The sequence below is a fragment of the Crocuta crocuta genome, unplaced genomic scaffold (genome assembly GCF_008692635.1).
Source record: "Crocuta crocuta isolate KB4526 unplaced genomic scaffold, BGI_CrCroc_1.0 scaffold528, whole genome shotgun sequence".
NCBI classification, from domain to species: Eukaryota; Metazoa; Chordata; class Mammalia; order Carnivora; family Hyaenidae; genus Crocuta; species Crocuta crocuta.
Window position 1 is genome coordinate 2,387,990 of NW_027530010.1, and position 13,649 is coordinate 2,401,638.

The 13,649-nt window shown below is 63.7% G+C and overlaps 2 protein-coding genes across 2 annotated transcripts in view; both read left to right on the plus strand.

Annotated features, from left to right (window-relative positions):
- PEAR1 (platelet endothelial aggregation receptor 1) overlaps positions 1–8,474 on the plus strand; it is an 11,486-nt gene extending 3,012 nt beyond the window's left edge. The window contains exons 4-21 of the mRNA XM_077764080.1: positions 57–161; positions 435–535; positions 1,166–1,258; positions 1,452–1,695; positions 2,197–2,317; positions 2,491–2,627; positions 3,126–3,417; positions 3,506–3,608; positions 3,745–3,891; positions 4,058–4,183; positions 5,547–5,675; positions 5,769–5,897; positions 6,049–6,261; positions 6,476–6,564; positions 6,660–6,795; positions 6,977–7,045; positions 7,134–7,382; positions 7,814–8,474. Of these exons, the coding sequence (XP_077620206.1) occupies positions 57–161; positions 435–535; positions 1,166–1,258; positions 1,452–1,695; positions 2,197–2,317; positions 2,491–2,627; positions 3,126–3,417; positions 3,506–3,608; positions 3,745–3,891; positions 4,058–4,183; positions 5,547–5,675; positions 5,769–5,897; positions 6,049–6,261; positions 6,476–6,564; positions 6,660–6,795; positions 6,977–7,045; positions 7,134–7,382; positions 7,814–7,965 (2,635 nt within the window). The 3' untranslated portion in view covers positions 7,966–8,474. The remainder of the gene's footprint in view (positions 1–56; positions 162–434; positions 536–1,165; positions 1,259–1,451; positions 1,696–2,196; positions 2,318–2,490; positions 2,628–3,125; positions 3,418–3,505; positions 3,609–3,744; positions 3,892–4,057; positions 4,184–5,546; positions 5,676–5,768; positions 5,898–6,048; positions 6,262–6,475; positions 6,565–6,659; positions 6,796–6,976; positions 7,046–7,133; positions 7,383–7,813) is intronic.
- Positions 8,475–9,783: 1,309 nt separating this feature from the next.
- LRRC71 (leucine rich repeat containing 71) overlaps positions 9,784–13,649 on the plus strand; it is a 9,912-nt gene continuing 6,046 nt past the window's right edge. Inside the window, exons 1-3 of the mRNA XM_077764205.1 lie at positions 9,784–10,106; positions 13,101–13,250; positions 13,521–13,646. Coding sequence (XP_077620331.1) covers positions 9,947–10,106; positions 13,101–13,250; positions 13,521–13,646 — 436 coding nt within the window. The 5' untranslated portion in view covers positions 9,784–9,946. The remainder of the gene's footprint in view (positions 10,107–13,100; positions 13,251–13,520; positions 13,647–13,649) is intronic.

Sequence of the window (13,649 nt, forward strand, 5' to 3'; positions counted from 1 at the left end):
CTCCAGCTCTGACCCCCTCCTGTCCTTACACCCCACCCCCCGCCTCTGCCCTGCAGCTTCACCACCACCACCAAGGAGTCTCACTCCCGCCCCTTCAGCCTGCTCCCTCCGGAGCCCTGTGACCGGCCCTGGGAGAGCCCCCACACCTGCCCCCGGCCCACGTGAGTGCCCACCCGACCCCACCGCGGGCGGACGCGCTGCCTGGCCGCACATGGCCCCGCACACCCTCATTCTCTCCTCAGAGACCCTGCGGCACAGAGGAAGCGTCGAGGCGTGGCTTGGGGAGGCTGCTGTGGGGTGCGCCGTGGGGGTGGGTACGGAGCAGGGAGGGAACGCTCCTTCTGTGCACCCCCAGCCCCGGTGCCGCGCGGTGGGCGGTGGGGACAGCCCGGCCCCGGCGGGGGGGCTGAGGGCCACCTTGCCGTCTCCGCCAGGGTTGTCTACAGGACGGTGTACCGCCAGGTGGTGAAGACAGACCACCGGAAGCGTCTGCAGTGCTGCCGGGGCTTCTATGAGAGCAGTGGGATCTGTGTCCGTGAGTCCTGGGGGGCCGTGGGTGCGAGGGTCTGGCCCACCCCTCCTCATCCCTCCTGGCAGCCCCGGGTGGGTCCCCGGGACAGCAGCTGCCACCTGCCACCTGTGTCCCTAGCTGACCCCATGTTTCTCCCGCCCCTTCTCTCTGAGTCCTGGAATAGTCTCTCTCTGTATCTCTGTCTCTGGGCTGCCTGTGTCTCTCTGTCACTGTGGGTCTGGGTCCGTCTCTATCTCTTCCTATCTCTGTCTGCCTCTGACTTGTCACTGCCCAGTCTCTCCTGCACCCCTGTGCCCCAAGCCCCCGACTGGAGCCTGCTCTGCCTCTCTGCCCCCGCCTCAGTCCTGCCTGACCCATGCCCAGCCCACCCCCCTGCGCAGCATCCGTGTCTGGTCCCTCCCTGAGGCGCTCCTGTCCCTTTTCCCAACAAGGTGTTTGGAGAATGTCACAGACAGGGGCTGGGGGGCCTCGCGTTCTGAGCGTCCGTTGAGTCCTGGCCCTCAGTCTTCTGGGTCTCAGAGGCAGAAGTGCTGGTGCTCCGGGGGAGTGTCAGCCCCTCCCCCCACCGGGGCAAAGGAAGGTGGGCGGGTGGGGGCAGGGGAGGCACGTCTCACTCCCCGGTCTCTGCCCCAGCGCTCTGTGACCAGGAGTGCGTCCACGGCCGCTGCGTGGCGCCCAATCGGTGTCAGTGTGCGCAGGACTGGAGGGGCGAGGACTGTTCCAGCGGTGAGTAGCTGGCGGCGCAGATCACACCCCGGGCCAGTCCCCCACACCCTCGAGAGCCCCACAGCAGCCGCTGCCCTTTCGGGAGAGGGGGTGCTACAGGGTGAGGGGGGCCGGGAGACAGAGCCGCGGACTGAGAGGAGGCCAGGGAGGGCTGAGAGCCCTGGTGACTCCCCTCTGCCCTCCCCGCCCCCAGGCTGTGCCCCAGGGGTGTGGGGGCTGCAGTGCGACAAGCCCTGTCCCTGCGGCAACGGCAGTTCCTGTGACCCCAAGAGCGGAGCGTGCTCCTGCCCCCCCGGCCTGCGGCCCCCACGCTGCCTGGAGCCCTGCCCCCCCGGCCACTATGGTCCCGCCTGCCAGTTCCGCTGCCAGTGCCACGGAGCACCGTGCGACCCCCAGACCGGAGCCTGCTTCTGCCCCCCGGAGAGAACTGGGCCCAGGTGCGTGATGGGGTCGTAGACAGCAGACCCCACGGGCAGATATGAGGATCCGAGGGGACTCAGACAGGGTCCCAAGTGGGGCGGGATGGAGAGGCCAAGGCCCTCGTCTCAGCTGGGCCACCCACTGGTTGAGGGACCTTGAGCTCGTGTCCTGTCTGTCCCCACCTGCAAGGCTTGCTGTGAAGACGCCACGAGCCTGCATGTGTGTGAACATGTTGTAAAGTGGGGCTGACGCAGGGCCCCAGGACGGCCCGTGGCAGGAAGCGCAGGCAGACTGGGGGGGCGTGCACGGGATAAAGGTCGAGGGTCCCGCCTCGCAGAGGAGCTGGGAGGTGAGCCTTCCGGGACAGAAGTGTCCTCGGCAGCGACCAGCGGGGCGGACGCCTCCCTGGGCCGGGGGTTCAGGACTTGCCAGGGAGAAGTGTGCAGGCGGCCAGCCCAGGGAGGGGAGCGGGGCACCGGCTGCTTGTATGCCCGCTGACCGGCCGCTGTGCCCCGCAGCTGTGAGCTGTCCTGTGTGCGGGGCGCTGTCGGCTTCTTCTGCCCCAGCACCCATCCCTGCCGCAACGGGGGCGTCTTCCAGGCTTCCCGGGGCTCCTGCAGCTGCCCGCCGGGTTGGATGGTAGGCGGGCTGGGGCGGGGTCCGGGGCTTCTCAGCAGGACTGGGAGGAGGATGCATGTGGAGGGGGTGGGCTCTGGGGACCCCGCAGAGGTTTGGAGTATGGGGGTATCAGGGGTGCTGCGCCCAGGGGGAGGGGCCGGGCGCCGGGGCTCTGTGCACCTCTGCCTCTCCAGGGCACCATCTGCTCCCTGCCTTGCCCGGAGGGCTTCCACGGACCCAACTGCTCCCAAGAGTGTCGCTGTCACAATGGTGGCCTCTGCGACCGCTTCACTGGGCAGTGTCGCTGCGCTCCAGGCTACACGGGGGATCGGTGAGAGGNGGCAGCATGGTGAGGGTGGGGTCCCCTGGGCAGCAGCTGGACGGTGGGAAAGTAGCCAGGCTACTTCCTTCCTGGAATATCCACTTTGCTTTTCTTCAACCACAAAAATCCTGCTTGTGCTTAAAGGCCCAGGCCAGAGGGCGCCGCTTGGCGAGCCTTTCTCACCCTCCGTCATCTAAAACTGCACGATGGCAGGGCCAGGAGGGGCTTCAGGGACCTATCCGGGTGGCCTGTTGGCCACCTTTACACTGGATTCTGACACGGATGTATTTTATTTGGGCGGTCCTCTGTTACATTTAACCAGCCTCCAGGCTGCAGTCCCCACCCCTCCTTGGAGTCTGACACATGACCTGTGTAACTCGTTCAGCTACCTGGTGGGGCCTGTAAGCACTCGGGCTCGCTGCCAACCCCCCGCGTTCTGCAGAAGAGGCCCCAGAAGGGAGCGGAGCCTCGCCAGCAGCCGCTCAGCCCCTGTCCGGCTTCTACCAGTGATTATGCTTGTCTCCCATGTGGGCCGGGAGCGCCCCCAGCCCACCCCTGGCTCCCAGCCCAGAGCCTGGCCTGGCTGAGGCCCGGGGTGCTGGCTCGGGAGCCTACCTGCAGGGCCCCTCTTGCAGGTTGGCAGCCTGGTAACTGCTCTGTGCCCTGCTCGCCCGGAACCTGGGGCTTTGGCTGCAACGCCAGCTGCCAATGTGCCCACGCGGTAGCCTGCAGCCCCCAGACCGGGGCCTGTACCTGCACTCCTGGGTGGCGGGGGGCCCACTGCCAGCTTCCGTGCCCAGTAAGTGCTCAACAGCCCATCTGCCCAGGGGATGGCGGGTCACAGCCTCCCCCCTGCCCGCTGACTGGCCTGCCCCTCTCTCTCCAAGAAAGGACAGTTTGGTGAAGGCTGTGCCAGTCGCTGTGACTGTGACCACGCTGACGGCTGTGACCCTGTTCATGGACGCTGCCGGTGCCAGGCTGGCTGGACGGGTGAGCATTCTCGGTGTCCGGGCCCCTGCGCACAGCGGAGTCAGGGATGCGTCCTGCAGGAAATGTGTCCCGAAGAGCCTCTATGGAAGCGGGGCCGGGGGGCAGGCTGGGCTCACCCTACCCTTCTCTCCCACAGGCCCCCGCTGCCACTTGCCCTGCCCTGAGGGCTTCTGGGGGGCAAACTGCAGTAACATTTGCTCCTGCAAGAACGGGGGCACGTGCATCCCTGAGAACGGCAACTGCGTGTGCACGCCCGGGTTCCGAGGCCCCTTCTGCCAGAGGCGTGAGGCTCCCTCTCCTTCCCCCACCTGCCAGCAGTAGGGCGCGGGTTCAGGCGCTGGAAGCCCCCCACGACTCCTCTCTGCTGGGAAGGAGGGAGGGAGATAGCGGGGTCAAGCCCGATGGAGGGGTCCTTCCTGCCTCCAGTCACCGCGGCCTCTCTCCCGCAGCCTGCCAGCCCGGCCGCTATGGCAAACGCTGCGTGCCCTGCAAGTGTACCAACCATTCCTCCTGCCACCCCTCCAACGGGACCTGCTACTGTCTGGCCGGCTGGACAGGCCCTGACTGCTCCCAGCGTACGTGCTGGCCCTTGTGTGTGAGCGTGTGTGTGTGTGCGTGTGCGAGGCAGGCTGAGGGCCAGAGGCTTCTGTTTCCCTGTGCTGGGCGTAGAGGCCTCTGCACCCACTTGGATTTCATAATTTCTAGGAAGAATACAAACAGATATTTGGTGGGTGTCACCTCCATGCCGAGTCCTGTTCCGGTGCTCAGGGCACAGCAGGGGGCTGATCAGGGCAACAGACGTGCACCCTTCTGCATGGGACGCCTGGGAAGGGCATTACTTGTCCAGGCAGGGGGGCGGGGGGACCCCAGGCTTGGTTCTGGACACGTGCTCCTTTCCTTCTGCACTTTTCTTTTTCTTTTTTTTTTAAGTTTTTTATTTTTGAGGCAGAGAGAGACAGAGCATGAGCGGGGAAAAGGCAGCAAGGGAGGGAGACACAGAATCCGAAACAGGCTCCAGGCTCTGAGCTGTCAGCACAGAGCCCGATGAGGGGCTTGAACCCACGAGCCGTGAGATCATGACCTGAGCTGAAGTTGGACGCTTAACTGACTGAGCCCCCCCAGGCACCCCTGCACTTTCCAATTTGTATTTATTTGTATGTGGCTTCTTCCCCACATAAATATATAAAGAACGTCATGGAAACGGATAGTCCCCAAAACCAAGCACAGCAAGCGTTGAAATGGGAAATGAGGAGCCGTGGCCCCAAAAAAGGCTGGGTGCAGGCTCGGCGGGGGTTGAGGGGCATGATCTAGGGGAAGGGTTTCCCCTAGAGTGCGGTCATGGGTACCATTAGATTATTTGTGAGTGTCAGACACACAAAAGTTGTACCTCAGATGGTATGGACGTTTTCTTCTCTTTTACGATAAAGAGGTAAAAAAAGAACCGAGAGCTAAACAATGCCGGCAAGTTTGGAAGCCTTTGGTGGTCTGGCTCTGGCCATGCGATCCTGAAATGGATATTAGATAGCCAAGCACTGAGGCCCCCGGGTGGCTCAGTCGGTTGAACGTCTGACTTCGGCTCAGGTCATGATCTCACGGTTCGTGGTTCGAGCCCCGCATCGGGCTCTGTGCTGACAGCTCAGAGCCTGGAGCCTGCTTCAGATTCTGTGTCTCCCTCTCTCTTTGACGCTCCCCTGCTCACGCTGTCTCTATCTCTCTCTCTCAGAAATAAATTAAAAAAATTTAGATAGCCGAGTGCAGGTTCCAGTAGGCAGTTGGCATGTGATAAGCATGTGTGAGCTGTCCGTGCACAGCTGTGGTTCAAAAGCTTGGTGTCTCAGGGAGACCGAGGCTGAGAAGATTTCAGTGGTGCTGGGGGCTGGGGAGTCATCCAGACGGAGGTGGCCCTGCCCCACCAGAAAACCACCTTGTCTCCTGCAGCGTGCCCTCTAGGGCACTGGGGACCCAACTGTGCCCAGCTCTGCCAGTGCCGCCACGGGGGGACCTGCCACCCCCAGGATGGGAGCTGTCTCTGCCCCCCAGGCTGGACTGGACATCTCTGCTTGGAAGGTACCTAGAGAAGGGGAACTCCTGCCCTGCCCCCAAGGGGGACACTGCAGATCTGGGTCCCCCGCCCCCACTGCCCCCTCGCCTTTCCCCCAGGCTGTCCTCCAGGGATGTTTGGTGCCAACTGCTCCCAGTCATGCCAGTGTGGTCCCGGAGAGAGGTGCCACCCGGAGACGGGAGCCTGTGTGTGTCCCCCGGGGCACAGCGGCGCCCCCTGCAGGATTGGTGAGTTCTCCTGTCTGCCCGATGGTCCCCAGGGAACCAGGACCTGGGCCCATCATACGCCCTGACCCCTCCTGGGGCCTGTCCTATGCTGCACCCCAAGCTCACCGGCAGAGGCAAGGTGCCATGCTGAGGGCCCGCCCCATCCCCCTAGGAAGCCAGGAGCCCTTCACCATGATGCCTACCTCTCCAGTGGCCCACAACTCGCTGGGGGCAGTGATCGGCATCGCAGTGCTGGGGTCCCTGGTGGTAGCCCTGCTGGCGCTGTTCGTTGGCTATCGCCATTGGCAAAAGGGCAAGGAGCACCAGCACCTGGCGGTGGCCTACAGCAGCGGGCGGCTGGATGGCTCTGACTACGTCATGCCAGGTGAGCTGGCCCGGGGCGGGCACACGTGTGGGGGCTGGCGCGTGGGCTCCGGGCGCGCAGGGTGCGGGGCTCCTGTGTCCCTCCCTGGACCTGGAAGAGGCGAAGCGGGGAGCTGGAGGGGAGAAGAGAGGTCGGATCTGCTGGGACAGAACCACGGTCCCGGGCCCGGGCCTCTTTCTGACCGGCCGGGTCACCGCGTGCCTTGTCTGCGCAGATGTCCCTCCCAGCTACAGTCACTACTACTCCAACCCCAGCTACCACACCCTGTCGCAGTGCTCGCCGAAGCCCCCGCCCCCCAACAAGGTCGGTGCTGGGGGAGGGGGTGCACCGCCGTGGGGGCGCCGTGACACAGACCCAGCTCCTGTGTCCCTCTCCTTCTTCCACCCCTCCCCCATCAGGTTCCAGGCAGTCAGCTCTTTGCCAGCCTCCAGGTCCCCGAGCGGCCGGTGGGAGCGCACGGGCAGGAGAACCACAGCACGCTGCCTGCTGACTGGAAGCGACGCAGGGAGCCCCCTGCAGGGCCTCCGGACAGGGGTAGGGGCCCCGGGGGTAGGGGCCCAGAGGCCAGGGCCTCTGGGGAGGGGGGCTTGTGCGGCCCAGCACCTGCTCCCTCGGAGCCTGTGTCCGCAGAAGGGTCCTGGGCCCCGGTTGGGGCAGGTAGGAGCCTGGGGAGGAGAGCAGGGGCTGCTCATTGCCTCCCTCTCCCCCTGCGCAGGCAGCGGCCGCCTGAGCTACAGCCGCAGCTATCGGAGCAGTGACGGCCCCGGCCCGTTCTCTAGTAAAGGTACTGGCGCAGGGGGGAGGGAGGAGGCCGAGCCGGGCTTTGGGAGCCAGGGCCGCCACAGAGCCTGACTCCCTTCCCCTCTCTTTAGGGCCCATCTCCGAAGAGGGGCTGGGGGCCAGCGTGGCTTCCCTGAGCAGCGAAAACCCCTACGCCACCATCCGGGACCTGCCGGGCCTCCTGGGGGGCCTCCGGGAGAGCAGCTATGTGGAGATGAAAGGCCCCCCCTCAGGGTCCCCCCCCAGGCAGCCCCCTCCGCTCCGGGACAGCCAGAGGTGGCGACACCCCCAGCCACAGAGAGATAGTGGCACCTATGAACAGCCCAGCCCTCTGATCTATGGTGAGTCCCCTTCTCCGCTGGGGCAGGGGCCACAGGGAACGAGGAAAAGGGAGGGAGAAAGAAGGGTCGGGGAGAGAGCACAGAGCGGGCGCGGTGCGGCATCAAGAGCGGGGACTTTGGGCATGCCGTCTGGGAAGTCACGTTGCCGCTGAGAGCCCGTGAGTGGTGGCCTGCCTCACAGGGCTGAGGGTTTGGTCCGACAGCACCTGACTTGTGGCCTTGTGGCCCAGAAAAGAGGGGAACAAGGTTGGTGACAAAGTGTCCTCATATCCTGTGAGGTGGGCAGGTCAAGGTGGCCTCCCCCAATGGCAGCTGAAGAGCTACACAAACTGGCACCATCCATCTGTCTGTGGGCAGGAGAGGCTGCAGAGGGAGGAGAGGGGTGAGGAGGGAGGAGCCAGCTCCCCCTCCCGTGCCTTCTCTGTCCGCAGATGGAGATTCTGTGGCCTCCCAGCCCCCACTGCCACCAGGCCTGCCCCCTGGCCACTACGACTCCCCGAAGAATAGCCACATCCCTGGACACTATGACTTGCCTCCAGTCCGGCACCCCCCGTCACCCCCAGTTCGGCGCCAGGACCGCTGAAGGGTCAGGGTCGTGTGCAGAAGCCAGCGTCCTTCGCTGCCCGGGGCTGGGGGCAGAGCCTGCTGTACAGCCAGCGGCGCGGAGAGGACCGGTCGGCCGTGAACCTGAACACGTCTAACAAGGAGGTGAATGTCCGGGAGACCCGGGCCTGGCTCCCAGGGTCCATCATGGGAGACTCTGGTCAGCGGGAGGCCTGCCTTCCCTTTTGTACGTTTTCCAACCTGCTGCTCCCCAAGGCCCCGGGGCCTTTGTACATAAACTGGTGGGTTGAATGTTGCTAGAAAACTCTGATTTCAGATTAATGTCAAAAATGTATATTGGAGGGGCGCCCGGGTGGCTTAGTCGGTTAAGCGTCCGACTTTCGCTTAGGTCATGATCTCGCGGTTCGTGGGTTCGAGCCCCGCGTCGGGCTCTGTGCTGACTGCCAGCTCAGAGCCTGGAGCCTGTTTCAGAGTCTGTGACTCCCTCTCTCTCTGACCCTCCCCTGCTCACGCTGTCTCTCTCTCTCTCTGTCCTAGAAATAAATAAAACATTAAAAAAAATTAAAATATGTATATTGGATTCCTTTTCTGTGCTCTTCCAGGCTGTGTGTGTGTGTGTGTGTGTGTGCGCACGCGCACGTGCGGGCGCTGCACACACCCATCTGGGGCATGCACTCTGTAGTCGAAAGGCAGCCCAGACCCAGTGACCTTTAGCCACAGCCTAACTGGCCTCCTTGCCTTCACCGGGCACTTGTCCCAACCAGCTGCTCAGAAGAGACGGCGGTGAGGTTACGTGTGTGGGTGTCCTGGGCGCCCCGTGGCTCTTGGGCCAGAGTCAGAACTGTCACAGGCCTTAGGGACTCTGCTGGCCTGGCCTGTCTCTCCAGCCTCGCCTTGAACTGTGTTCACTGTCACTCCGTTCCAGTCACCCTGGGCTCTAGGTCTACCCAGTAGCCACACTTCTTCCTACCACGGGGACTTTGCACATCCGGTGCTCTTCTCTTCCCCTCACCTGTTAGCTGCCACTTGTCCCTCACTTCCGGTCCTTGGGGAAGCGCCTCGCTTACTTCGTCTCTTGCGTGGTGCTGATCACAGCTGTGTTCACCGGATGCCTGCCAAAGGCCCCAGAGTACCTGCTCTCCCTGTACTGTGTTGTTTGTGTGATCATCTGATTAATTTCTGCCTCCCCTACCGGAGTGTAAGCTCCCTGAAGGCAGGGATCATGTAGTATGCTCAACATCAGTTCTCCTTGGCATACAGCAGGCACTCAATAAATGTTCCCCAAATGCTGAGTGAGCTGAAAGCACCCGTGGTAAGCGCCAGTAAGGAGGCAGCCGTGAGCCGCACAAGGCAGGGGCTTCCGGGAAGAGTGGCACAGGGCCGGGCGCCGAGGCGGGGAGGTGCTGGGAGGGCGAGTGGGGCAGAGCTGAGGGGGGTGGCGGAAAGCGGCCGGGAGAGGGGAGGCCCACGAGGGGCCGGGGGGGCTAGACGACCCGAGCACTTCGAACCCAAGATTTCTGAGAAGCGAGATCTGCCTCGTGACCTCATTGGCGGATCCACTGGCTGCCCACACCTCCCGGAGGCTAACGACACGGGAGTCGGGGATCGAAGCCCAGCACCACGCCTTTTCCATCAGGAGCTCTCTCCTTACAGATAGGGGGGCGCACCCCGGAGAGTGGGTCTGCCCCCCCCACCCCGGCCCTCCCTTCCTAGATTCCTCGCACCGCCGCGATCCCTTGCTCTCTCCGGGGACGCAGCTTCCCNCAGCCCCCTTGGCCCCGCCCCAGGCTGCCCCACCTGCGGCTGTAACCGCTGCTCCCGCCCGCCGCGTGCGTTGTCGTGGAGAGGGACGCGGAGGCTACGGTGCGGGCGCGGCGGGGCAGTGGCAGCGGAATAGAGACCCCCGGTTCGGTCCCACGCCCCCAGGGCGAGCCCCACAGAACCCGGTCTCGCCTCTGCGCCGCGTGGGTGGTCCCAGGGCCGCTGCGGACGGCGCCGGCATGTCGGGCGAGTCAAGTACGCCCGGCGCCTCCCCCAGGGCCCCGCGTCCCGGGACCCTGAAGTCGTCCGGCACAGTGACCAAGAAGGGGGATCGCGGGGCCAAGGAGAAGCCGGCCCCCGTCGTGCCGCCGGTGGGCGAGGAGGAGTCCAAGAACCCCGGTAGGCGGGCGGGAGGGCATGTGCGCGGCGCCGCGCCGGCCGGGAGCTCCGGTGACTGCGTTCAGCAGGCGCGTGTCACCAGCTCCTGGCGCGCCGCAGGGCTGTGCTGCGTGGTGACCCTTATTAGGTGTGTGGCCCCGGCACCTTTTCTTCTCTGTAGTACGGACGTGTGAGGAACAAGGGAGCTGGCGGTGGGAAGGTGTTTTGTAAACTGCAGATTCCTTTGTTGATCCCACAAGCATGCATTGTGCACCCCGTGCCCAGCCTCTGCTCCATCTTGGCACACAGATCACGGTACTTGCAGCCCAGCTCTTGAAAGTCAGCTTGGCACAGCTCTGAATGGAACTGATCCTAGAGAACCCACCCTGTGGTTCGGGAGGCCGACAAATACCCTGAGGTGTGATGAGATGCACGAGAAGGCGCCCCGGGGGGCACCAGATGTGGGCAGGGAGCCTACCAGGAGGTTACTTTGAGTTGACCTTTATTTACTCATTCATTCAACAATTGCTTTTTGGATACAGAGATGCACAGGNTTTTAAGTAGCCTCCATACCCAATGTGGGGCTCAAACTCATGAGCCGGACCGAGATCAAAAGATGCCCTACCGACTGAGCGATCCAGCACACCTGTCGGAAGGCTTTTTGATTCAAATCTATCCACTTTGAGAGAGACAGGGGCTTGCTGTCCCTGGACTTGGGAAAACCACTTGGGAGGCGGCTCTGATTGTCGACCTCGGTCAGGTGGATCTCCTGGTCAGGGTGCCTGGGGGTGAGGGGAGCTGGGAGCGCTGGAGAAAAAGCATTTTCCAGGAGAGACAAGACGATGTAGAACGTTTTACAGGGATGAACCCAGTCGCACCGCCCCCCCCCCCCAGGCCCCCCCCCTGCATGACCAGTGGGAGAGCATGGAGGCAGGGAGGTGAATCACAAGGCATGTGGCCAGTCCATATGGGGGACGGTGGTAGTTGGAATAGAGCAGTGAGGGAGAGTGAGTTAGGCTTCTTGGAAAGCGTTCCCAAGTAGAAGTAGTAAGAACTGGCGGAGTCTTGGCTGGGGTGGGAAGTGAAGGAAGAATGATTCCCAGGTCTCTGGGCTGGGCAGTCGGTGGGTTGAGGTGCCATCCACGCGGACAGGGAAGACCCCCAAGGGGTGATGTCAGCTGGGCAGCTCGACACACGGGTCTGAAGCACTCACGAGAGAGCACCGTGATGTCCGGGTGTATTTAAGGCCTGGGGAAGAAAGAGATTCTTCCGGGGCAGCAGGGAGCATATGCAGAGAAGAGTGGAGCTCTCGGAGATATTAGGGGAGGAGCAGCTGGCAGAGAAGTGAGATCAGCCTGGGCCGACAGGTGGGAGAGAATGGGGGTGACGACTGCCCAGGGATGCTGGGTGGGGCAACGCCGTGTGCGGTGGCGGGCAGATGCGGGGCTCGGGACTCCAGTGGGGTAGAGAGAGAGTGATGGCGGCCGTAGGAAGGGTTAGAGATTCGGAGAAAACCTCATCTGCTGGCTTCTGTTTCTCAAGAAGTGCAAGGCAAGGTCAGCAGAGAGTGTGAGGAAGGAGTGCGGGAGGGAGCGGAGCAGAGCAAGCCCCCCCTTAGAGCTGCTCTTGGCCACCAGGTAAAGGCTGCCTGAAGCGCAGGCGCAGAGCGTTGCCACGTGCCCGCGAAGTTCCTCCAGATTCCGCAGGCAGTGGCTCTGGAGCAGAGGCTCTCAAGCCGCTGGCCTTGGCATCACCGGTTTGCAGTTAGTTTGTTAGAAATGCAGATTCACAGACTCCACCTGGCCCTTGGAATCAGGGTCTTTGGGGAGGGGACCCAGGTTGTTCAGGTTTGAGACTCCCTGTTGTAGAGAAGGGTGGTGTGGAAGCGAGGAAGGGGTGAAGGGCTCCTCCAGCAGGGGGAACAGGTGTTATGCAGGAGGCGGCTGTGCAAGGGGGTTCCCCGGGGCCCTGAGCCTCCTCTCAACCACCTTGTCCCTGGAACTAATGTGTCCTGTGGATCCGTTCCCCCGATGGCGCATGAGGAACGTGCCTCTCCCTAGAACCTCACACTTCTCTGTCTCGTCCCCACTTGTGCTGAGCACCTGCGCTGTCAGACGTCCAGGCCTCTGGGCAGGCTCCCTGCGGTCAGCTGTGCAAGTTCTACTCGGGCTCAGTACTGGCCGGGGGCCGGCAGTGGTGCTTGGGGGCTCCGGCTCCAGGCTGCCCAGCACGTAGAAGAGCAGGCTGGCACCGGCCCAACCCTTCTGCCCCCAGATTCTCTCCTGCGCCAGGGACAGCCCTTCCCATCTCCAGGAACCACTTCTTCCTGGGATGCCCTTGGGGATGTGGGAAAGAGCTGGGGTCCCTGGGGACTCAGACACTCAGGTTTGCATAGCCCTCACGACGGGATGTGGGGGGCGTCGGTCTGAATTAATGTTACTCTTGAATGAATTGATATTTCCAAAGCACTTGGAACAGTGTGGGACCGGAGCAAGTGCTATAAACGTGTGCGTAAATAACAGCCCGAGGCCGAGGCTCTGCTGGAGCGCGGTGTGTGGGGGGCGGGGGTGAGAGGTGCTCCTGGCTTCCTTCCTTTGCTCGCATCGGTCGGGCCTGGACGATCCTGGGCCGTCGCAGCAAACAAGGGGCATGAGAGGAGGCCAGGCTGGGGACACCTTGGGAGGTGGAGGCCCCTCCCTCCGGGGGCGGGTAGCGCAGCGGAAGCGGCCTTGACCCGTGGGTGGAGGCCCCCAACGCGGTGAGCAGGGACCCGGCAGCCCCCTTTCTCCGGGATCTGGATTTCCCGCTGTTGGCTCTCAAGTGTCCCCAGCGTGAGTCTTTACCACGCATCTTAGTTTTAAAAATGGCTGTAAGGACGTCGTTCCGGGCGGGGGGTGCCCAGACGCCGCGAGGCCCGAAGCCCCGGGCGGGCGGCTGAGCCTGGGGACGCGTCGCGGGGCGCCCGCTGCTCTCTGCTGCCCCCCGGCGGCGGCAGTGAGCCCTGCCGCCCCGCAGAGGAGTACCAGTGCACCGGGGTCCTCGAGACGGATTTCGCCGAGCTCTGCACGCGCTCGGGCTACACGGACTTCCCCAAAGTTGTCCCCCGGCCTCGCCCGCACCCGACCTTCGTCCCCTCAGCCTCGATGTCGGAAAAGACCGCCCAGGGTGAGTGCCAGGGGAGCTCCTGGGGGGCCTGCCGAGACGGCCTCCCTTCGCCGGGCGGGCCGAAGGGCGGGGGCGCAGAGCAGGGGTGGGGCGCCGAGGGGAGGTTACCAAGGAGCAGGTGTGGAGGTGGGCGGGTCTCTCTCCTTCCTCCCCAAACCCTTGGCGATCCCGGCCCGACCACACCTGGGGGGTACTGCCCTCCGGCCGCCCCCGGGCCGGCGCTTCTGTTTCCTCCCGCCTCACCCCGCTCCTCGCACCCCTGCCTTGCAGACGATCAGCGCCTGTCGGCGTCTTGCAGCCTCAGCAGCCTGGAGAGCAAATACGTGTTTTTCCGGCCCACGATCCAGGTGGAGCTGGACCCCGAGGAGAAGTGGGTGAAGGAAATCTACATCCGCGGTG